The sequence below is a fragment of the Trifolium pratense genome, linkage group LG4 (genome assembly GCF_020283565.1).
Source record: "Trifolium pratense cultivar HEN17-A07 linkage group LG4, ARS_RC_1.1, whole genome shotgun sequence".
NCBI lineage: Eukaryota > Viridiplantae > Streptophyta > Magnoliopsida > Fabales > Fabaceae > Trifolium > Trifolium pratense.
The window spans coordinates 32,042,149-32,067,244 of NC_060062.1; the positions used below are offsets into that span (position 1 = coordinate 32,042,149).

Here is a 25,096-nt window from a genome sequence, read left to right on the forward strand (position 1 = left end):
AGATCAAATCTTGATATACACGTTTGTAAAGTGGATTTCCATATATAGCAGATACGTGTAATAAGTGCGCGAGATTTGGGCAATCTGACTGTCGTACCCAAACATGTTACAACATTTCGTCCAACATCTTTTGTACCCAACATGTTGAAACATTTGGTCCAACATCTTGCTTGTATATTTGTTTTAGCAAAATGAGGCCAACACACAAATATCCAACAAGTTTAAACCTCAACTTTTTCATTCCACGTCATTTTCTCTCTCTTCCACATAATAATTAAATTATTATTCAACTTTTACTCATACAATGGTTTAATTTAACCAAATCTCTCTTCTAACTTACTTTCATATACCCCACATTCTTTATTAATTATTTATATTATTTAATTTTGTATAATAATTATTATTATTTATATTTTTTAAATAATGAATATTTTTATTTGTATATATTTAATATTTAAAATTATTATTCTTCCTTAATTTATCAACTAAATATGACAATAATGTTTTATTATTATTAACTCAATTAAGATATGCAAAAACAATTCAATTCATTGCACAAGGAAAAACTAGAGAAAAAAGTGTAAAAATGAGTTTTTTTAATGTTGAAAGTATATCAAACCATACCTCTATTTATAGAGTTTTAAAAATTATGAATTTTGGTATTAAAAAAAAATTGAAAAAACATGCTATGCAATAATTGCCCTGAAAGTATTAGAATAAATAAAAATATACACACACAATCAAAATATTGCACATATATATGTTGAGACAAAATCCTATTTTGATGTTTTAAAGATAACAACCCTTAATTAAATTTTAATTTGATTCTGATCATTTTGTGATCTAACAAGTGCTCTTGAGTGATTTAATTTAAGAACAGATGCAATGGATTAAATTAACCTTGTTTCACTCATAAGAAAAGAATCAAACACGTTTTAGACAAATCTGCCTCAGAGAATGATCTCAGATTGGTCTCCAGACTCACGTGTTCAAAAGCATAAGCACTTATTCAAGTCAACTTGGTACAAGACAAGAATGAACTTTTAAGTTGGACTTACTTAAAGATCATAACAGTGCAATTAAGTCATTTAAGGCAAGGAATCAATTTTGGTTATTGTACTTACTCGAATAAGCTTCTTTAAGGAATAATAAATTCACATCTTGCAACAAGGCTCTATGTTCTCCAAGAACATCATTAAAGAAGATAATCTAGACCAATGAGAACTCAACAACAAGTACTAACAGCTTGCAAGGAAGCTTCACATCTGATCCAAGTACAAGTTTATGACATGGGTGGCTACATTCTCTCATAAAAGAGTACTCATTTCACAATTCATATGTCCTTTGAAGGACAAGTGAACAGTTGCTACTCTATGCCTTTGATGAAGTGTTTACAGCTGTATTACAACTTGTAATAGCTCTAATTTCGTTGGACCTTATCCACACCATTTCAGAGAATGGTCTCCAACATCCTGGAGAATGATCTCTCAGGTTTTTGCACTTAGGTGCCAATCTTATCCAAAGGCATTCAAATCTTATTTACACACATGGGAAATACATTTGCAACGGATATACACTCAGAGACAACTCATTGATAGTTGGTTAAAGAATATTTCTGACCAACAAGTACAATGTGACAGTCAGAGACCATTAGAAGAATGATCTCCTGAAGCATCTAAAGGACAAAATCACATGGACTGTTTTGTTTCTCTCACAACGGCTATTTCTCCACTCACAACGTATATGTGTGATGTCCAAGCAAGCAACAAGGGAGCATCTCCATCTATAAATAGCACGTTGATTTGGTTAGAAGAGCAAGAACTTGAAGCACACAAAGCAATCTAATATATTTCATCTCAAGCAATCAAGCTCTTCTTTTCACTCTTACTCTAAAGCTCTTTAGAAATCTAGGATCATATTTTGTAGAGTACTTTGAGTGTATCAATTTGTAAGCTTCACAACCGGTTAGGTTTATAAGCTTAGATCCAAAAGAAATCATTGAAAAATCCTTAGGATTCTCTCAAGCCAATTGGGTATAATTGATTGAGGTTACCTTGTAAAGGTAGATCAGCTGGTTATAGCTGGATACTTTGTGATCTTGGTTTTAGGTCACAAAGGGTCTTTGATCTGGACTTAGATCAAAAGGAAGTTTATGTAATCTTGGTCTAGATTATAGTGGATAATCTCACGCAAGTGGGGTCTGGAGTAGCCCATACTATTAAGGGGTGAACCAGGATAAATTCTGTGTGATTCTCTTCTCCCTTACTCTTTTATTTTGTGCAAACACTATACACACTAATCACTTAATTATTTGCACTTATATTTTTTTAGGAGAATGTTCTCCAGTTGATCTAACAACAGTGGTATTGTAGGCTGTTATTGTCTTAATTTATTTTGCAGTATAAAATTTTAAAAGGATTACAATTCAAACCCCCATTTCTTGTGACAAACCTTGTTACTTCAAAATATACATTTAAAAAAAGAAAAACGAAAATTCAAGACTCACCTCCCTCTTGAACAAGTGCACTACACTTGCTGGAAGTGACCTCACAGGTTGCGCCACGTGTCGCATTACTTTCTCACCTTCCCACTTTCTCACTCTCCCACTTTCTCTCTTTCCCCCTTTTCTCTAGTTTAAACTGGTTGAAAAAATTCAACCCCTCTCTCCTCCACTTCATTCAACTTCAACATTCTCCCCACCAATGTAAGGATTCAACCTCTATTTTGGGGTTTAAACCCCACCAATGTAAGTAGTCTAAAGTAATAATGGTAATAGAATGGAATCACATGATGCTTCCAACCTTCTTAAAGGAGTAAACTGCCATTTTGATCCCTGAAAATGTCAAGCGTTGTCATACAAATCCCTGAATCTATTAAAATGATTTAGAAGTCCCCGATTGTTAATTCTGTTAGTCAATTTAATCCAAAACGTTAACTTTCTGTTAAATATGATGATGTGGCAGATTGACTATAATATCTTGCTAGCGTTTTACAAGAAGAGTATTCCTTTCCCTTTTGTGTTCATGGCAAAATTATTGCTGCAAATTTTCTCCATTAATATAGCAAATACAACATCTTTATGTTGTCTGGTTCAAAGCCATTAGAAAATAAGAAAATGTTTTCTGGTTCAATAGAAAGAAATCCAATCTCTTTATATATAACTCAAATTTTAGAGTGGATTCAACACTAATTTTATCAACAGAAATCCCATTTTTTTGTTGAGTTTTTGTTTAACAGTATCAATCACATCAACCAATTTTTCAGTGTTAATAGAAATATATTTTTAGAAAATAGAAACAAATAAGATCTACAGAAAATAACATATTATATTTCTTTAGCTAATTGGTGGGAGTGTTGGAAGTAAAGAGTTGAACAAATAAGAAGGTGAGGTAGAGGACGACGAAGACAGATCTACACGAATGATGGAATTATATCAGTTTGGATCCTGTAGTGAGAGAGAAAGGTGAAAATATATTATTGATAGGTTCAAGCTTACAGGGAATGGGATGGGTATATTTTAATTTATTATATTTAATTATTATTATTTTTTAAAATTAAGGTTAAATAAAATAAAAGTAAAGTGGACATCAAATACAACAAATTATTAAAATATTATAGTCAATCTGCCACATCATCACATTTAACAGAAAGTTAACGTTTTGGACTAAATTTACTAACAGAACTAACAATTGGGGACTTTTTTAATCATTTTAATAGATTCAGGGACTTGTTTGACAGCGCTTGACACTTTCAGGGACCAAAATGACTATTTACTCCTTCTTAAAGCGCAAAGTCACATATGGAAACATATTTTAAACTTCATAAATTCCATGTCACTTAAATGTGTAGTTGACTTAGGCATACCAGATATATGCTAAGTCATTCAAAAACTCATGGCAAACGGCAAACCCATGCCACTCTCAAAATTCATTTCTTCACTACCAATCCATCCTTCAAAAAGTCCATTTATCCATCGCTTGATGCGAATCATGACTCATTCTGGCTTTTTCTCTAAACATAATGTTACTGAGAATGAGCTAGAAAACATGTTAACCAATGAATCAATACTATTGCTCAAGAATCACCCCATGAGTGTTGCACCCTTTTTGCATTCTACGCTCGATCCAATTATGGCCAATCCGTGGCATAAATTGTCTACTTGGTTTAAAAATGACGATCCTACAACATTTAAAACCACGAATGGGATGTCAGTATGGGAATATGCAGCGTGTGACCCTAAATTTAACAACTTATTCAATAATGCAATGGTGAGTGATACACAATTGGTCACTAGTGTGTTGATTGAGAAGTGTAGGGGAATGTTCAATGGATCGGAGCCGTTGGTTGATGTTGGAAGAGGCACAGCCGCACAGGGACCATGGCAAAGGCCCTTGCTAAATCATTTCCAAAAATAGAGTGCAAGGTATTTGATCTCCCACATGTGGTTGATGGCTTGCAAGGAAATGATAACCTAAACTATGTTGGTGGAGACATGTTAAAGAAGATTCCTCCAACTGATGCCATTTTGTTGAAGGTAAAATATTACTCCTCTAATTTTGAATATAAGCAAAAAAAAAACTTTTTATTCAATAAATCTAAATTAGTTTTTTTGCGCATATTCAAAACTATAGGGAGTAGTTCAAATTTCATACAGTATGAAATTATTTGATGATGGATATTTGATTTGTGAAGATCAAAGTAATTGCTAGTCTTTTATCTTCTAGGAAACCAAGAAATCAACTGATACATATTATATTTAGTATGAAAATATTAGATAAAAAAAATACTATAATAAGCATTTGTGTTGATTGATATTTGTATGAATGACAATGCAATGGATACTGCATGATTGGAATGATAAGGAATGTGTAAAGATATTAAAGAATTGTAAAGATGCCATAGCAAAGAAAGGTAAAGAAGGGAAGGTGATTATCATAGACATGGTGAGGGAAAAAGAAAAGGGAAACGATGAAACAATCGAAACGCAACTCTCATTTGATATGCTCATGATGGTGTTGTTCACCGCAAAAGAGAGAAACAAGGAAGAATGGATTAAGTTGATTTCCTTGGCTGGTTTTAGTAACTACAAGATAACTCCTGTTTTAGGTCTAAGGTCTGTCATTGAGATCTATCCATAATAAGATCTAGACAAGTGTTACCATCTTCAGCTAAGAAATGAATGAGAATGTATCAACACTGTGATCATTCATATATATTTGTAATTTATGTCTTGTAAGGGATGTTTATGTAACTATAATAACTGAGGTTTTATATAACATTCACAATAACCATTATAGTTGTGCCACTTTGAAATTTCGAGATCCATCATTTACTCAATTATAAGACAAGTTTTACTCTCATCATTAGTTTGAAATTTGAGTGTTTCTTCCTATGCTACATGTTTTAGGTGCATTCAATGAAACTATCCTAAGGAAATGCATTGTTCTTCCTTAACTAATAGTTTAAGCATGTGTCTCTTTGTTCTGCATATTTCGTCAATTGTACCATGATCATGTATAATGCATCCAACGCCAGCTTTCCCAAGCCTCTCTAATTTCCTCCAATTGATCATCTGGAATGCTTGAATATGTATCCAATTTGTCGACCCAATTCGCCCAAGGAGATTTTGAGGAGTCCAGGAATTTTGACAATTCAGGCAACATAACCGATGTGTAGAACTCGTCAACAGCTTTAAGAATTTGTTCTGATTCAACCATCGATACCATTTCAGGCCTTGTGTAGCTTCCACCACCTGATCTCATTCTGAAAGTATTTCCTTTCAAAATCAACACTTCTGGCGGGGCAATAGGGAGGACTATTCGAGAAAATTTGATGAGTGACAATAAAAAGATGTCCCTTGGTATTAACTTGCGCTTTACAGCCACAGCAGTCCCAACCATCTTGCGTATCTGACAGTCATGAGTCATTCAGTAAGTGTTCATTCAACCGATAGACTAAGAAATGAAACTCTGAATTAAATTGAAGTAAGACTTACTTGATGTAACATGAAGGAATTCCCCCATACATTGATCTCAACATAGTTATATCCAAGAAGTGTCTCCAACTTCCCACAGGAACAATGTACAACCTTTCTGTAATGAGAAGCATTTAATCTATCTGCCTCATCGGGTTCATGCAACCATCTTGCGCTAACTCCTGAACTATTGGATTCACTAGACGCTGGAGACTTATTGCTCTGTTCCCCATTATTTAAAAGGGTGGTCCCATCATCATGCAAAGAATCATCAACATCACTTTCCTCAGTCTCTGAATCATGAGCTAATACCAAACTTGATGATCCTGTTCTGTTCGACATGCCACTATTTCCTGGTGATTTTCTTGCAGTCTGTTTTTTCCTGTATACAGACCGAACAGTATAATTATGGAAAGGATGATCTCCCTACAAAAAAAAAGCCACAAAATATTTCAATGTAAACATTTAGGAGAGAGATTGATATCTTAATTAAGGTTTATTATAACTGTAACTTAAATAAATTTGTCAAGTATACAAGAATACCGAATAATTCTACAACGACAACGAAAGAGAATATGAATTAAACGAAAAAAGTATACCTTGAAAACACCAAGTATGCTGTTGAACTCAGAAATGTGAAAATTTATTTCATCCTCGCTAAAATGACTCCGGATTCCGATTATATCAGCAGGGAGGAGGTAAGAATATTTCCGCAGATTGCACTCTTGTCTAGGATCAAATCTTCTAAAATAAGCCAAAATTATGCAGTTAGAAATACAAGTGAGAAGTCATTAATTAAAAATCAAGATCACTATTAACTTATGACTCACTTGAAAAATCACAAATCATGATCAATGGATCTGTCTATCCTCACATAAGGAAAAAAGGCTTTAGTTTCTGTCAAAATATTCTTAGTTGATTGATTTGGCTACATTTTCATCTTCCTAGTTACAAATGTTGCTGTAACACTCAATATCAAAATTTATGCAATAACAAGTATATAGCATATACAAATAATGATATGAAGAAAAAAATCACTTGTTTAATGTATAGAAGCGCGTAACTTGTATTGCCACTAGATAATTAAGATCTGAGAAACTACATTGTTATCAAATAAAATCAAACAACAAACATTTTATGCAATCAACGAGAGACTAATAGGCTTACTTTGTTGAAGGCAATACACTAAAAACTCGGATACTATTAGGAAGATAAGAATTGATGAGGTTTGCCATTGCAATGCCATGATCATCTCCTTTCCATGCATTCTCAGGGATTTCCATCTTAAAGGATATCATTGTTGACAGAGAGTGGACCTAACACATTCACATCATAAAACCAGAAAGGAATCATGAGTATGAAGAATAACAACGAATTTATGTAATACACATAGTTAAGGGAAATAGGGAATAACAAGAAGGTTACTTACTCCTTTATCGGTTCTGCTACTTCGGCCCCATTTAATCTTATCCAGATCACCAAAATTACTTTCACGGATGCCACCAACCTTGAAGATAGCAGTTTCAAGTTCTTTTTCAATAGCTACATCATATCAAAATTCAAATGCTTTAGCAACATTCCATTCATGCTAGCTAGGCTTACGTAATTGCAGGTCAGTGGTCAGAGTATACATTAAACTTTGTTCATATTATGAAGAAAAGGAAACAGAATAAACTCAATTAACAAACACATTAAAAAGTTCACTTAGTTGAATGAAATATCCAAATATTAATCAATTCAATTGCCAATAAAGATATCCATGTTCGTCATTTGAAAAATGGCAACACATTTACAAATTATAACGCGAACCAGTGATTTTTTACCATTACCAAATACTAATAGATATAATATATAAATAAGTAACTATCAATTTTGGTCTGACATTTTCCTTTCCAAATTTGCCTTTAACAATAAAGCTCATTTTTTTAATTAAAATTTAAAAACATATAATATGAATATTAAAACTAAAATTTAGACATGTTCGGATAACGTATATATTATGAAATAAATTAAATTAAAATGAATATTACACGATTAAATACAATGAAATATGGCCATGTTTGGATAAACAACTTAATTTGTAGCCTATAGCTTAAAACACTTATCATGATAAGTGGTCATGTATAAGCTACACTTCTATAACAAAATATAAAATAAAAGTTCGATTGTTTTTGTATAAGCTATAAATTGTTTTCATAAGCTATTTACAAGAACTTCTGAAAATAAGCTGAAAACAACTTACGAACACGTCATAAGTTGTTTTCATAAGTACTTCAAAATAGTCTCACAAGTATGGTTTTAAATTGCTGTCCGCAACCACAATTGCGGCCGCAGTATTGCTGATGTGGTAGACTCGGCAACCGAATCGCATCATACGATTTCAGCCATGTTGGTTCAAATTTTCTCAACAAAAACTAAAATTTATGTAACTCAAATCCTAATTTGCATCAAATATAATGAAAAATCTTACTTTTAACAATCTCTCAACATTGTATTTTAAGCACATTTAAATCAGTGTTTATGGAATAAACTAAGACTATGCAATGGTGAATTTCACACTACGGCATCCGCGACCGCAACCGAAGTTTAAAATCATACTCACAAGTTCTTATGTAAGTAGATAACCTCAAATAAGTCAATCCGAACAAGTAAAAAAAAGTGTCTTACTGGATAATTTATGTTCATTCCGTTGAATTTGCAGACCTATAAATAAACACACAAACACAAATTAATTAATCAAAAATTTCAACAACAAAAAAGAAACAAAGAAAGTTGAAAAGAAAAAAGAAAAAGAAAAAAAAACTACCTCTAAAATCGGTTCCAACGTATCCAACTCTCATAACGACTTTTTTCTTGAGAAAAGGTTCCCATTTGTCAGGGGAGAGAGAAGGAAGAGGGTGAGCAGTGGAAGAACAGAAGCATTTGAAGAATGTTTTTGGAGGAAGAAGATGAAATGGGATTTTAGGGTTTCGAATTGGAGAGAGTGGGAATGGTAGAGAAGTTAATGGCATTGCTGGAAAACAACTGAGTACTCTGTTTTGTTTATCTGTTACAAAACGATGATGATGGAAATGAAAGTAAGAGGGGAGAGACATAAAAAATTCTAAAATTCTGTTTCATATGATTTTTTGGTCTTTAAATATAATAATTTAAGGATAAAAATCACATTTTTGGATTAAAAAAACAAGAAGAAGAAGGTCTCATTAAGGAAGTAAATTTAGAAATTAATTACCGAAATTAATTCTGCATTTTATCTCTCAAACATTAATTTTTTTGCATCATTAAAGGTAGAATTTCTATATTAAGCTATCTTAATCTCCTAGAGGGTATTAATTTCGTCATTAAAATTGCATCATTTGACGTCAAGGCCACGTGGATGCTTACATCAGTGCCATCCATACACTTAATGTACCGTATTAGAGAGTTGGATAATACGAGTTGATATTGTATAACATTTCAGATTTGTTATGCATGTGCATATAATATCAACCATTGATTTATTCATCAATGATTAATATTACTCACTTTACTCTCTAAAATGATTTGTTCTCTCTAGAGGAACCTTATCTAGTTATTCCTATTTTCGCATAACCAACGAAAACTAATGTATGGATTAACTAGATTAACACTTAACAGTTTTTGGAACTAATTTGGGATGGTGATAATGAAGGGAAAGCAACTTAACAAATTCAATGTCAAAATGGCATTTTACTCGGTATATATTTGACATTTGTACAGGGCTTCTTGTTACTCTGTACAAGACACATTTGTAAATCATGGTTTGTAGTTATCTGTTTAATGGTTTATATTACAAACGCGTGAATATAACCAAAAAAAATTACATTTTTAATGATTAGACGAAGTGGCAAACACCACTAAAACTCATACACACACTGTGAGGTCCTAAGTTCAAATCCAAGTAAAGGCGTCCAACTTTACAATATCAATATTATCAATTGAGCTAATAGTTATAGACGAAAAACTTGAATATTTAATAGGGGGGCTAAAACAATAAGCCAGTTACAGCAGAATAATGCCTCTTGCATTATACATGTCTCCATAATAATACACATCATCACAGTATCATTATAAGGTAACAAAATGAAAATAAAAGGCCTGCATAATTTCTAATAGCTCTTGTTACTACAATCAGATGCTAGAAACTACACATATGAAAGTATACATCAATTTCAGAGGGTAGATGATTGGCTGTATCAAGTCAGAAGCCTCACATCTCTAACTATGGAAAGATTATTCTTAGCCAATGGAAGCTTTAATTAAAGAATGTTTAGAGACCAAATTCAGAAAACTAATGAAAGGGTAAGAAGAGCAATCTTGGCATTATTTTCCCTTTCACTTATCAAAGATGTGCACTAATTACACCATCAGAATTTTCTTTCCACAAGTTCCTAGCTTTCCTGACCTCATCCAGCTGATCATTCGGTATGCTTGTGTTAGCATCCAATTTCTCAATCCAATCCTCCCAGGGAACTCTTGAAGGATCCAGAAACTTTGAAACTTGAGGTAACAAAACTGATGTATAAAAATCATCAACAACCTTATTAATTTCTTCTGATTCAACTATTGTCTTCATTTCAGATCTTGTTACATTTCCTGGCTTATTTCTCATTGAGAAGCTGTTTCCTCTTAATATTAGAACTTCTGACGGTGCGAGGGGTAGAATAATTCGTGAGAACTTTGACAGTGACAGTGTTATAATATCTCTTGGAAGTAATTTGCGCTTTACTGCTATGGCAGTCGCCACCATTTTTCTTATCTGGTGAGAGTATAAAAGGAAATATCATGATGCTTGTGAAGCAAGGAAGAAAAACACATTTAACCAATTTAGGACATGTATAAAACAGAAAAGTGCCTCCTGTGAGATTTTCACTGGATTTTCTCCAGTGTAAATCTCACCCTTTAAAACTCTATCTCGATCCTTATTTTGTATTTTAAATATTCATCTCAATGGTTGAGACTTGAGATTCCACTGGATGGTAATTTGACTAGAGAGGATCTATGCCCGTGATGACAGTCAGTCATTTGTTAGGTACAATTACATAGTTTAAAGATGGTGATAGCAGGAGTTGATGCATAACAAAGAATTTGAAGAAAATTACAAAACAGAGCAAATTTCTAGAAAAATCGCACCACGATCTATCAACATCGTGTCATGAATTTTTGCTGCTAGAAATTGAAGATTTTCACACAATCATATGTTGCCAAATGGAAGAGTTGCAAATAATATTTTATTTTATATTATATATATCATTATATATAGTATATATTATATGTATTATACAAATATGTATTGGCTATTAAAAAAAAAAAAAAAAAAAGAACATTGGATTTATGCTTGCTGACCTACGTGGATCCATAGAGTAAGGAATTAGGTTGATTGGTTTGAATATAAAAGAAAAGATCAACACACATTAGGGGGATTCATTCACGCACACCCTGGAGGCTGGAGCAACATCAGGCATCGCTGAAGGAACTAGCAATTGGATACTGAAACAAATCAAAAGGGATAAAAAGTTCTTTGTGATACTATCCATACATAATTTCCCTGGTTGTCACAGATATGAAACCAATCGAATTGAGTACTAAAAAATGAGTATCAGTTAAGCACGAATCGATCGGGACTATCCAGGTTTGAACCCTGGCTGGAACTATCTTTGGTTGGACTTTACTTACCTCTCAGCTGAACTTCGAATTACCGAAGGCCCTTACCACTAGGAACCAGAGGGTTAAGACAAAAAAGTACTCAAAGTGATTTATATTTCAAAGCAGGATAAAAATTCACTTTGTTTAATATTAAGTATTATGCGTATAAATAAATAAATAAATAAATAAAAACTAGACCAAAAATATTCATACTGGTGTCTACTTTGGCACCGGTATGCACATTAATCTTGGAGCGATGTATAAGTTCTTTGAGGATAAAAATTAAAAAAATTATTTATGGAAGATACCTGATGCAACATGAAGGACTCTCCCTCTATGTAGAGCTCTATGTAATTATGTTCCACTGATCTTTCTAGCTTTCCACAAAAACACTTTAAAACTCTTCTGAAATGGGAACCATTTAATCTGTCTGCTTCATCAGGTTCATATAACCATTTTGCACGAACAACCGGACTAGAGCTTTGATCATGTAAACTTCCTTTGTTATTACCGGTGTCAATGACAGGTTCCACGGAATCAAAAGTTTCTGAAGACTTTTGGAGCATTGTGTTTTCTGTATGTGCCTTGTCAATTTTAAAATTTTCCTCCTCATCGCTATCCTCACATTCTGAATTGTAGGCTGGTAAAATCTCGCCGCGCTTTGAATGTGATGATCGACGAGGAACGTGTCTTCTGTATCTGGACCTCGATGTATAGTTATGGAAAGGATGCCCACCCTATCAAAGGCAATTACATCTAACATCATGATTCATGAATGTTAATGTGCTCCAGCTAGCCATATCCATAAACAGTGCAGAAAGAATACTAATATCAGAAAACCTGGGCCTAATTTAGTCCTAAATCTGAAATTTCTAGCATCCTTCCAACCAAGGAAATATCAATATGTAGTCACTTTGGCAGCATATAAGCCCAAACTAAAACATTTACTAAGACTCTGTTTGGATAAACAACTTAATTAACTTCTTATAACATAAGCACTTATCATATAGGTGCTTACTGCTTATGTATAACCTATTTCTATAACAAAATATTAAAAATAAAAAAAAGTCAAACTAATTTCATAAGCTATCATGGAGAGCTTATGGAAATAAGTTGAAAACAACTTATAAACATGTCATAAACTGTTTTCATAAGCTCTTCCAAACAATCTCATAAGTACTTACATCAGTAGATAAGTTCAAATAGACCCTAAAACTTATTCCAAGATCTAGTTTAGGTAGTATCCTTTTATATTGACTTGTATGTCCATTCAAATTTTACAACAGTATGATACATAAATACAATTATGAACTATCAGAAATTAACTAATATCAGGAGAAATAAATAAATTATGTTTAATAATAGATACATATTTCAGTAATTATGAACCAAAATGAATAGAGAATTCACGATGAAAGAAGATAATGTGAAAAATATGAGATTTGAATATAGGTCACCACACCTCAAATTCTTTGAGAATATCGTTGAACTCCGACAAGTGGTAATCAATTTCCTCATTGCTAGAGTGGCTTTGAATACCAATAATTTCAGCAGGGAGTAGGTATGAATATTTCCGCAAACTGCATTCCTTTCTAGGATCAAAGCTCCTGCTCCAAAAGACAAAATCAAACAATTAGAGAACTCGCAATCAAGCAGCAGAAACTCGTAAACCTATTAAGAAGAATGAATATGCAGAATAAAACTAAAAATATGAATAAACATACACTAAATGAACAACAAATTACAAAGTTTTGCTACAAACATGACATTTCAAAGATTATATTATGAATACTGAACAAACGAACTTGGTTTCAAACCTTACCTTTGTGAAGGCAAAATGCTTATAACTTTGATATCATAAGGAAGATAAGAGTTAATATAATTTGCAAGGGAAAAGCCATAAGGGTCTCCATTCCAAGAGTTTTCTGGAATTTCCATTTTAAATGATATCATTGTCGCAAGAGAGTGTACCTAATATACATGCAACATTAAATAGGATAAGATAAGTAATCATAACGTGGCTGCATATATTAACGCAAGCTAAATTAAAATAATGGAATCATGAATTACTCCTTTGTCAGTTCGGCTGCTTCTAGCCCATCCGATTTTCTCTAGATCCCCTAAATTACTGTCAAGGATGCCACCAGCTTTGGATATCGCACGTTCTAGTTCTTTCTCAACAGCTACAATTTTGAAATCATAATACTTTAGCAACAGTCTATACAAAATAACTAGCCAAAATGAATCACATGTATAATCTACATTACACCAGCAGAACAGGCATTATTTATAGTTTTAAAATTATATGAAATTTTGTATACATGGTCTACTCAATAAGAACATTCCTTAAATTTGCATTTACAATGAGTTGTTGAATGTGTACATATATGTCAAATTTGATATTTGATGTTAGCGGATCATAGCTCATATATATATATAGGGTATGATTTTGGTCATGTCACACCATGCGGCCAGTCAACACTCCACGGTGGAGCTTTCGATTCAACACAAGGGCATTACCTTGACCTTTTGATTTCCCGAACACACACAGAGCCTTGTCACCGATGCTTAAATAGTTCTGAAGTTTCAACTTGACTTTAAAGCCTTGGACCTATTATGCTTGACCCATCCACTATTATGTGATGACTTTCCACTTTTCTAGTTAACTAAATTTTCAAAGAAACTTCTAAAAAAACAAATAATTTCCATGCCCCCAGTTAGGGCATTTTAGCAAACACCTTACACTCAAAAAACACTGGAAGTTCATCCATTATAGATTAATTTATTTGCCAAACAGAGCCACAATTGGTTTGAAATGTGGATAGTACATAGTATCTAATCAACTATAGCACAGTAGTAAGAACAGAACAGAACAGAACAAAAGAAAGAGAAACATACTTGATAAATTTTGATCACGTTGCATTTGGAGACCTGAATGAAAAGGAAAAATACATGAGAAACAAGAGTATGAATCTAACAACATGAATTGACAATGGTTAGAAAAGTAAACTGACCTCGGTAATTGGTGCCTATATAAGCAATACGCATAACAACCTTTTTCTTGCGAAATGGTTGCCATGAAGATGATGGCTGGGGAGAAGGAGAAGGGGAAAATGAGCAGCAACGGAAATATTGCCATCTTGTTTTCTCAATGATGGGTGGTGTGTTTGTGTATGGACCTTTTCTGAGCAAAGGAAAGAATGTTAGTCGCAGTCGCAGAGATGAAGCAGCAGCAGCAGCAGCAGCCATCTTCACCAGAGTCGGTTAACAGGTTTTTTTTTTTTTATCTTGTAAACTCAGCGACTTTGCAATTTATTTATTTATTTATTTATTTTTACCGGGATTAACTGCTGTTGCTTTTCTCACATTTTTCCACTGTTTTTAATCTCCAACATTAAAATTAGATCTCACACTTCAGATTAAATATACAGTTAAATGATTTTATCCATTAATTTAGATAGACGGCTCACAACTATTTGTTATAGATTTTTAAAAACATAATCCAAAAGGAAAATAAAAATCGAATCAAGGTTAGTTGATCCATTTTTTCCTTTTCTAATTTTTAATTTCTTCTTCTTTATTCATTGTTTATTGTCCATTTTGTGTAAATTCTCCATACAAATTATGTCACTGATGTTGTTGTATAAATTCAAATTTATTGTTGTTGTTGATGCTTGAATGCTTCATACTTTGTTGATGTTGTTTATGCTGCAATTCATGCATTGATGTTGATGTATTGTTGTCGAACACCAACAAATAGAAGACGCACAAAAAATGTGCTATAAGCATAAGGCATCATTTATTGATATTTGATATTATAGTTTTTTTTAATTAGGGATGGCAATTTGACCCATACTCAGAGGGTACCCGCAAAAATTACCCACAACGGGTAGGGTAAAAACCCGCATTTTGGGTACGGGCACGGGTATGGGTAATTACCCGCAAAAATGAACGGGTATGGGTGCGGGTACGGGTACCTTAGTACCCACCCCGCCTCATACCCGCATAATATATATTTATTTTATTTATATTATTATATTATAATATATGTAAATCAATTTAAAACAATACAACTTTACTAAACTATTACATATTTTTAATAAAAATATTTATTTATAACATAATATAAAAATAATGTAAATATTTAACATAAATATGAACTTTAACATAAGATTAATAATAATTTTGTTTATAATTTTCATTAGTCAATATTAAAATCTTTGAATTTTTTTTAACTCTATTAAAATTATATGATATTTTATAATTGATCAATTTATTTTTAGTAAAAATGCGGGTAACGGGTACGGGTATGGGTACCTAGGTACCCATAGGGTATGGGGACGGGGGCAAAAGTTGTTACCCACGCGGGTATGGGGATGGATACGGGTATTTTTTCAATCCGCGGGTATGGGGAGTACTATAGTACCCTACCCATACTCTACCCATTGTCATCCCTATTTTTAATCAACATTGATATATTATAGTTTAAATGGAAAACTTTTGTCTTTTTTGACGGAAAATGACTAAATTATTTGTTAAGCATATTAGTTGCTCTACCTAAAGACAATAAATAGATTCACCATATTGCGTTTTTTTTATCAGCAATGATATAAAGATTTTTTTATCATGTGCAAATTTGCACATATTAAAAAATTCAAAATAGTGAGTTTGAATTGAAACTTATGCATTTTATATTAAATGTATAACTTTTTAATAAATAATTGTTATTTTTCATTAAAAAAGTATTACTTTAAGTTGCTTTAACATGCACTATATGTTATACAAACCCTTGATATAATGATACATTGGTGTTGATCTATTGTTGTCGAACAGGAACTTATACTCTATTACTAATACAATTAGTTAGATTATTCCTATGACAGTTGTCTTCAAATTGCTTGTCTTCTTCGGTTGGGATATTCATATTATACAGTACTTTGGTATATTTGTAATGGTAAATAAAACAAAACAAAAAAACTTGTCCTTATTTATCGTAATATTCATATATGGTTGCTTTCTTTGAGTTATATTTGTCATTATCTGAACAACAAATTAAACTGATGAAGTCGGTTTAGGGTATAGTAATTTAACAAATCATTAAGTAATTTAACGACTTCAAATTGCTTGTCTTCTTCGGTTGGGATATTCATATTGTACAGTACTTTGGTATATTTCTATTGGTAAATAAAAAAAAACAAAAAAATCTGTCCTTATCTATCCTAATATCCATATATATGGTTGCTTTCTTTGAGTTATATTTGTCATCAACAAGTTAAAATGATGAGGTCGGTTTAGGGTATAGTATACAAGCTAGTATTACCTGCTACAAGTGTTGAGCTATATAAGACGTGTATGAGCGAGAAAAACGATATAAATTTTTTATGATATAAATATTTTTTTGTATTTGTATTAGGATATTCTATCTAAGACTTATAGTATAATTTTGGCATGTTTTAACTCGTCCAAAAATTACATACACTAAATTATAATAAAAAATAAGAAAATAAAAATAATGAATGGAGACAAAAGATATCTATGAGCGAGAAAAATATAATGGATGCACGATACAATTGTTGTCAGTCGTCACTCACTCACTTTTTGTGTCCTCTCCAATCCTCCCTCCCACTCCTTTGTTTGTGATCAATATCATCTCGCCTAGTATCACGAAAACTAACCAACCAAAATGGTACGGTTAGAGGTGGGCCTAAACAAAGATAAACAAACAATGTTCAAAAACATATGTTCTTTCCTACCTTAAAAATGGAATATTGGCATGCATGCAAAATGAATAATTTTAAATAATGAATGATGTAATTAATATTAATTAATAGATAGAATTGAAATAGACAAAAATTAATATTGTACTAAAAATTAAAAATAACAATTAGTATTAATTTAGAGATTAACTTTGTTTTTCAATTCTCATTATATTTCTAAATTGTAATTGACAAAAGTAATGCAGTAAAATATTAATTAGAGATGTTGATGTGATGCAGCAGATTATCTCATCTACATTTTATTTTTTGAAGTAGAAAATTGTCTCATCTACACTTTATTTTCTGACATAAAATATTAATTAGAGATTTTAATGTGATGCAGCAAATTGTCTCACCTACACTTTATTGATACTTACATAAAATAACAATTAAATTAGTAGTAGTATTTTTATTATTTGAAAAATGAAACATGAAATGCTGACATTTCTCACGATACACCTCGCCATCTATCATAACTTCTCACTCACCATTTTTTCGGACAACAAACAATAACACCCCCCCACCACCACCACCACCGTTATTTCCAACTTTCTCCTTTCATTTTCAACCCTTTTTCTCAACCCGAAGAGAAAAGTGATGAATCTTTAGTCGTCCGCAAGAGAGAAGTCTGACAACATTTACTTCAAGTAGTGTTCTATTGTTTCACATTCCTAAGCGGTTTTCTTACTTTAAAGATGAAAACCATAAGGGAAACAGTTGAATGGAATTCTCTAAAAATGTAGCTGAAGTTTCTTTGGGTACTTAACATAAGTGTTCACCTCTTTTTTCGAATATGATAGTTTTTATTTCGTTGACAATATTAAAATATTGTCTCTTGGAATGTTTGAACTATAGGTCAAACATTGTAATTTTTATAATTTGTCCTACATCCTCCATTTTTTCTATTCTAGTTTGGATTAGGGCCGTCTCCGAACTTTTCGAGGCCCCGGGCAAATTTGACAAAAAGGTCCTTTAATAAAGGTAAAATAAATTTAGTTAAATTAATATATTCTTTATTATAAAACTACAATTTTTAAAAATGAGTAATTTTTATTTAAAGGGTCTTGCTAACGAGTGCCCCCGGGGCACTCTTTAAGTATTCCATTTAAAGAAACTTTTTATTCAAAAAGTTAAATACTACAATTTCCAATGCGTTGACTTTACGCATTCCGATAAAAATTCTATAAAAAGCTTACTATTTAAGGACTTAAAGAGTGCCCGGGGGCACTATTTAGCATTTGCCTTATTTAAAATATAAAGCATATCAGTATTATAACAATAATTACAAAACACATTTTTAAGCTAATATTTTTTTTGGAAAGGAACCTTTAAGCTAATATTATTACAAATTATTAGTGTTTTTTTTAATAGAGTAGTTTCTTAATAGAGTAGTTTATTTTAAAATAAAGTAGTCAAATTATTTATAAATTATATAGTTATGCTATTTATATATATAAAAAAATTATTTTGTTAAAGGAAACAATTTTTATAATTGTTTGAGTAATGGGTTGTCTCATTGTCTTTGTTTATTGTACAATTATTTTGGTCTCTTAAAATAATAAGAAACAATAAGTAAAATGATCACTTGGAGGAGTCGAGCTCACGATCCTCCGTATCCTTCAATGCTTAGATTATGCGCTCTACCACCCGGCCAGTTGATATTTCATGATGATTTTTCTCCGGAAATATACTTAACACTTGTTTTGAATAATGCGCTTGAAAAAATATATATTTGAGGCCCTAAAAGTATTGAGGCATTGGGACCTGTTTGCCCTCCCTCATAACCGGGTTTGGCTTGGATTATATCTTTTGCTGAAGTGTTTTTCCCAAAAGCCAAAACTTAACTTATCTGAAGAAAAGTGTCTCATTGAATCCGAGTATATATAGCGTTCTTGGTGGTTGCGGCCTATATTACTCTTTTCCATTTATGGCAACCAATCATGGAGGATATCTTTGGAGTGAAGCAGAAGAATAATATTTAGTTAATTACTGCTCCTGACAACAAAGCGAAACCCACCACTCAAACAAACAGCAACAAATGTTGGAATTAATATGTATCAAGGTAACCCTCCATAATATTCAACGAGGTAACACAATTCATTTTACTTATGAATTCACCTTGAAGTTCCTTGAATTTGGCATGAGTGTACTCACATTGGAATTGTTTTTCAATGGACGAGGTTGACCCACACAAAATTGTAGTGTCCATCAAATTAAAATCTACTTCAAATTCTGCTTGACTTTTAAGGGAATTATCATATTGCTTCACAAATTGACGTAAACTTGTTGAATTGATGTATATTTCAAAGAAAACATGTTTACTCTCACTTTGTTGCGTAGTTGATATACCCGCCCAAAAATATTTCCTTAATAAACACCACTTATGGCATTTTGTAGGGAACACAAACTTAATGGACTTTTTGCATAGCCTTACATTGGTCAGTTATAATACCAACGGAGGCCTTTTGTAGCACACAACGAAGTCATGACTTGAATAGCCATACAAATGATTTTGTGTTCTCTCCCGAAAACAACCCGCAACTAAGTAATGTCGATTGACCATGTTGTATTTATTTGTCAAAGTATGTTGTATCGAAAGTGACAACATCTCCAAAATCCTCGTAAGCAGCTCTACTTCTTGCATCGGCCAAATACACATTTTTTTTTTACATGAAATTCTTCGTCTACATCTATCTCATAGAAGAAAATTGCATTTTGTTCCCTCGTCTGACAAAAATAGCTTATCAGAACCATGTTGTCACCTTCTTTTCCAATTGCACGCCATTCCTGTTAACATAATTTCTCACGTCTCTTTCACAAAACGGTATATTTTCAATATTCACACGTATCTTTAACAAGAGATTGGAAAGTCTTGTTGATCCTCACTCCTGCATCATTATTGATTTCAATAGTCCTCTTCACATGCAAGTTAATTTTCTTGTTAGCCTTGAAAAACCTTGTCATTGTAGGGCTCAAGGTTTTAAAAAACGGCCCTGTACCGTGAAAACGGGCGTTACAAAACGCTATCTCAAGTGACCTATACCGTTTTTTAAGGTTTTAAAGGTGAGAAAAAAAATCACAACTGAAATGCCATTACGAACGATACGAAACGCCGTTACGGCCGTGAAACGCAGTTACCGACACGAAAAAGCATAAAAATGGTTGAACAGAATCAGAATCAGAATCTTACTTTTACTTTTACCAGAGTACCTCTAATTTCTTATCACAATTTCACAAAGTCAGATAGATAGATCTGCAAATCCACTGTTGTTGTGGTTGCTTCTTTCTTTCCTCTGTCCTTGCTTCAAGTTTCAAAGATCCAGATTGCAATCTGTTGTGCTGCTGCTGCGCTTCCATCTCCAGATCCAGATTGCAATTGCATTTGCATCTTCCTCCATTCCTCCCACCAACAGGTAACTAATAATAGTAATGAGTTTTATCTTGGTATTTTTGTAAACTATTGTGTTGTGGTGGTGTTTGTAAATGAAAATCATAGAGTGAGATTTGAGATGAGAAGAAAAAAAATTGGGGATTTTGAATGCGTGTGTTTGTGAGGGGGGGGGGGGGGGGGGTGAAAATGTTGAGAGTTGAGTTGTGAGACACCGACTTAAGAGTAGTGAATAATAGTGATAGTGATTTTTTTGGTTACAATAGTGATACTGTGATTGTGATAGTGATTAGTGAATAGATAAATAGAGTTAAGAATCTTAAGATAATAAGACTAAATCAGATTTTGATTACACTAGAAATTAGATTAAAGTATTCTTAATTAATTTACTTACTTGAGTAATTTTTTAAAATTAGACTATAAACTATTTGTAGGTTGGTTGAATAATGCCTCGAAGAGAAGAATTACTGGTAGAAGAAGAAGAACGATTTCCAATCGGTAGAGCACAAGATGCTCTGAGTGATGACATTGGTTGGCATTTTGCTAACATTCTACAAGGCGTAAATAGAAACACCATACAATGTAAAATCTGTGACAAAGTAATAACTGGTGGAATAACTCGGTTGAAGGAACATATTGTACACTTTCCCGGAGAAGTCAAAGGTTGTGGTAGAGTCACACAAATTATTAGAGAAAGTATGATGCAACTTTTATTAGACAATAAGGCAAAGAAAAATGATTCACGAAAAAGAAAGGAAGAATTTGTCTCACTTTTAAGAGGAGATAACAATGTAAATCATGAAGATTTAGAGGAAGAGGAGGCTATTAGACAAGCAACACATGAAAGCATGAGGTCGCATAATGGCAAGACGAACAAAGATTTCCTGGAAGTGGCATTGGCAGTAGTAGTGGTGTAGGTGTAGCTTCATTTGGACATCAACGAAGGAATCTTAATCAAAGAATGAGAAATGTTGATGTTGATCTAGAGAGAAGTAAGAGTATCAAGCAAACAAAGGTTAATGTAGGAGTGTTGAAAAATGCGCGGCAAAAGTTAGCAAAGGCATTATCTAAATTGATAATACATGAACGTTTGCCTATAAACTTGACCACTTGCATAACTTGTTAAACGAAGCTGCAAGGTTAGGTCCAGGTGTTAAATGTCCTTCTCCTTATGAGATTTCAGAGATATACTTGAACAAAGAATGTAAGGATATGCAAAAGTATATAGATACATTAAAACCATTCTGGGAAGAGAGGGGGTGACTATAATGTGTGATGGTTGGACAAATGGAATAAATCACATGCATATCATGAACTTTTTAGTATATTGTAGTCGAGGAACATCGTTCATAAAGTCTATTGATGCCTCAGATGTTACCAGTAGAAACACTGAGTATTACTTTAACTTGCTTGACAAAATGGTTGAAGAGGTTGAAGAAGAATATGTTGTTCAAATTGTCACTGATATAATGAGGCAGCATTGAAAGCAGCTGGTTTAAAGTTGATGGAAAAAAGACCTACTCTTTATTGGTCTCCATGTGCAGCTCATTGTTTGGAGTTGTGTTTAGAATATATTGGAAAAAAGTCAAATGTCCAAAGAGTGCTTGATGAAGCAAAAAAGATAACTTTGTTTATATACAATCATATTTGGACAGTAAGTTTGATGAAGAAATATACAAATGGCAAAGAACTTATTCGTCCAGCGATCACTCGTTTTGCTACACAATTTTTGCAACTTGAATCAATTGTTAAAGAGAAGCAAGCTTTGAAGGCTATGTTTGATTCTGATGAATACAAGAATTCTAAATATGGAAAAGCCAAATCAGGAGGAGATGCATATGAAGCAAAAAAAATTGTGATGAGTAAAGAATTTTGGAATAAGGCAACTGAAATACTGAAGGTATTTGAACCGATTGTCAAGGTCTTGAAGTTGGTGGATGGTGATGTTAAACCAACAATGGGATTTTTTTATGAAGCAATTGATAGAGCCAAACAAGCTATTGAGAAAAATTGTCGCTACCACGCTTATTATAATTCAATCATTGACAACAGATGGATTTTTATGCATTCTGATTTGCACGCAGTTGGTTTGCACCAACGTATTTAATTTATTACATTTAGATGTTGCTATTTAATTTTGAAGTAACAATGTTAATCATTTTCTCTTAGGTCATTTTCTCAATCCACAATTCCAATTTGGAGTAGTCCATGGAAGAGATGTAGCTAGGGAAACCTTGGATAGAACCACAAAAGTAATAAGAAAATTAGAACCAAACATTAATATTCAAATAAGAGCTAACAATCAGGTGAGACGTTTGTTCATGTTATTTATTTATAATTCAATACTAAATCTTAGAAACAAAATATTCATTTGAGACTTATATGGTATATTGATCATTGTAGTTATTACTTTTTCGGGATAAGCAAGAGTCCTTTGGAACTCCACAAGCTCAACAAGCATGGTCTGGAACGGATCCTGGTATGTATTATGGTAAATAACTCGTTTAGTTGATAAGAAAATATGAACAAGTTATGCTAATTTTCTCTATCAAATTTTTATTTAGCTGAATGGTGGCTGCTATATAGATCTTCTGCTCCTGAACTTCAAAGAATAGCTGTAAGAGTTCTAAGCCAAACAACTTCAGCTTCAAACTATAAGCGAAATTGGAGTACCTTTAGTTACATCCATACAAAGACGAGAAATAGATTGAAGTATCAAAAACTACAAAAGCTTGTTTTTGCATATTATAACATGAAGCTACAAAATAAGAGCACCATGAGAAGAAGTCAGGAAGAAATTGAAAAAAACTTTGGTCCTATCAACCTTGATCATATATTTCAAGAAGACCCTTTATCTCCATGGCTTGAAGAGATAGAGGGACCATTGTTGGATGAAACTCAAAATGCACAGTGGCTCCCTATTGATTCTGATGATGACATTGAAGAAATACCCAGTGATGTTGATCACTCAAATTCAGGTCATACACCTAGTCAAAGTGGGGAAGGTGGTTTAAGTCCACCAAGTGATGAAAATAGTGGTGGTGGCAGTGGTAATCAAGAACAAGTTCATGGAATAAGTGAAGGGTCACATCATTCTTTTCAAGAAGAAACATATGATAGGCATGATCAAAATTTATTGTCCCGTCGAATGGAAGAAGAATCATGTGAAGATATGACTGGTGGTGGTAGTAGTAACCCTAGCAGAAGTCGAGCTAGACGTGGTAAAAGTAAAAAGAAAGCTAATCCATTGGATGATTCTTCCTCGTCAAGCGGAGTACAATCATATGGTGATTTTGGTTTTGTTGCACCATTTGAAGGTAATCAAGGTAATTTTCCATTATATTACCAAAATTCTTCTTATATGCCACACGGGTATTATCCATATATGTCAAACCCAAACATGCCATTTTATAATGACACTCCTATGAATTATAATGAGTCATCAACAAATTCTTCATATGATTACCAACAAATAGAACCACCAAGAAGTTTTGGATTGTTTGATTATGTCTTTGGAAGAAGTGGAAATAACAATGATGAAGGTGATAGTGGAAGTTATGATCCTGCACGTCGTTCTACCATGTGGTGACTAGTAATGTAATCAATAAATTTTTAATAAACTTTTTTAAATGTATTAGTAGTTTCTTATGTTGTAACTTATAACTTAATGTAGCAAATTTGGCATGCACTTTGTTTAAATAAGATTTGTGCAATTTTTTATAAGATCTGTGCAATTTTGTGATTAATTCACACCGCGACGACCGCAATCTGTAACGCAGCATCCGTTACAGCTGAAATCGTGAAAACCTTGACGCGACCGCTATTTAAAACCTTGGTAGGGCTCATCTCGTAGAATGGTTATGATCAAACTTTTGATGTATCACAATCCATCTTTTACCATCTTAATACAATCTTAGCAGGACATTATTTCACCCTTGTCGGAAGTGTCTTCAATGTACATGAAACATTTGAGACTTTATACCCCTCTCTTGATCATGCTAGAATCAAGTAGCATGATTCTCCATCTTGTCTTTTGCTTAATGTTCTAATCTTCCACCCAAACATCTTTCTCAAAACATACTCTCCATAAAAAGACTTAACGTCATCCATGGAAGAGAAACACATATCCGTTGCAGGCTCCCAAGACGCGTAATCATCTTAAAACTTGTCAACTTCAATAAATTCATGAATACTATCACAATCCACCATCTTATTTGAACTATCAATGAAATTTTTATTTTGGGTGCAAGTGTCCCACAAAAATTACATAAAAGAACTCAATTAAATCAATCGTACCATAATTTTTAAAAATAA

The 25,096-nt window shown here is 32.8% G+C and overlaps 3 protein-coding genes and 1 pseudogene across 4 annotated transcripts; 2 read left to right on the forward strand and 2 right to left on the reverse strand.

The window, feature by feature from the left end:
* Window positions 1–3,798: 3,798 nt before the first annotated feature.
* Window positions 3,799–9,080, reverse strand: LOC123881690 (putative tRNA pseudouridine synthase). 2 transcript variants are annotated; one of them, XM_045930414.1, is made up of 8 exons: window positions 8,781–9,078; window positions 8,642–8,677; window positions 7,404–7,516; window positions 7,142–7,290; window positions 6,574–6,718; window positions 5,996–6,400; window positions 5,462–5,909; window positions 3,799–4,181 (listed from the first exon to the last, which is right to left on the reverse strand). In XM_045930414.1, the coding sequence occupies exons 1-7, from the start codon at window positions 9,067–9,069 to the stop codon at window positions 5,511–5,513; spliced, it is 1,536 nt and encodes a 511-aa protein (XP_045786370.1). In that variant the 5' UTR covers window positions 9,070–9,078; the 3' UTR covers window positions 3,799–4,181; window positions 5,462–5,510. The 2 variants fall into 2 exon arrangements, with proteins under 2 accessions (XP_045786370.1, XP_045786369.1); XM_045930413.1 differs by lacking the exon at window positions 3,799–4,181 and having other exon boundaries at window positions 5,273–5,909; window positions 8,781–9,080.
* Window positions 3,928–5,198, forward strand: LOC123881691 (annotated as a pseudogene).
* Window positions 9,081–9,942: 862 nt separating the features above from the next.
* On the reverse strand, window positions 9,943–14,936 carry LOC123882020 (putative tRNA pseudouridine synthase). The gene is made up of 7 exons (XM_045930799.1): window positions 14,653–14,936; window positions 14,537–14,569; window positions 13,709–13,821; window positions 13,461–13,609; window positions 13,101–13,245; window positions 11,947–12,375; window positions 9,943–10,751 (listed from the first exon to the last, which is right to left on the reverse strand). Exons 1-7 carry the CDS (start codon window positions 14,885–14,887, stop codon window positions 10,335–10,337), a joined length of 1,521 nt encoding a protein of 506 aa, XP_045786755.1. The 5' UTR covers window positions 14,888–14,936; the 3' UTR covers window positions 9,943–10,334.
* A 6,292-nt stretch (window positions 14,937–21,228) lies between these two features.
* LOC123922485 lies at window positions 21,229–22,266 on the forward strand. The gene is made up of 2 exons (XM_045975202.1): window positions 21,229–21,695; window positions 22,116–22,266. Exons 1-2 carry the CDS (start codon window positions 21,229–21,231, stop codon window positions 22,264–22,266), a joined length of 618 nt encoding a protein of 205 aa, XP_045831158.1.
* The last annotated feature ends 2,830 nt before the right edge of the window (window positions 22,267–25,096 follow it).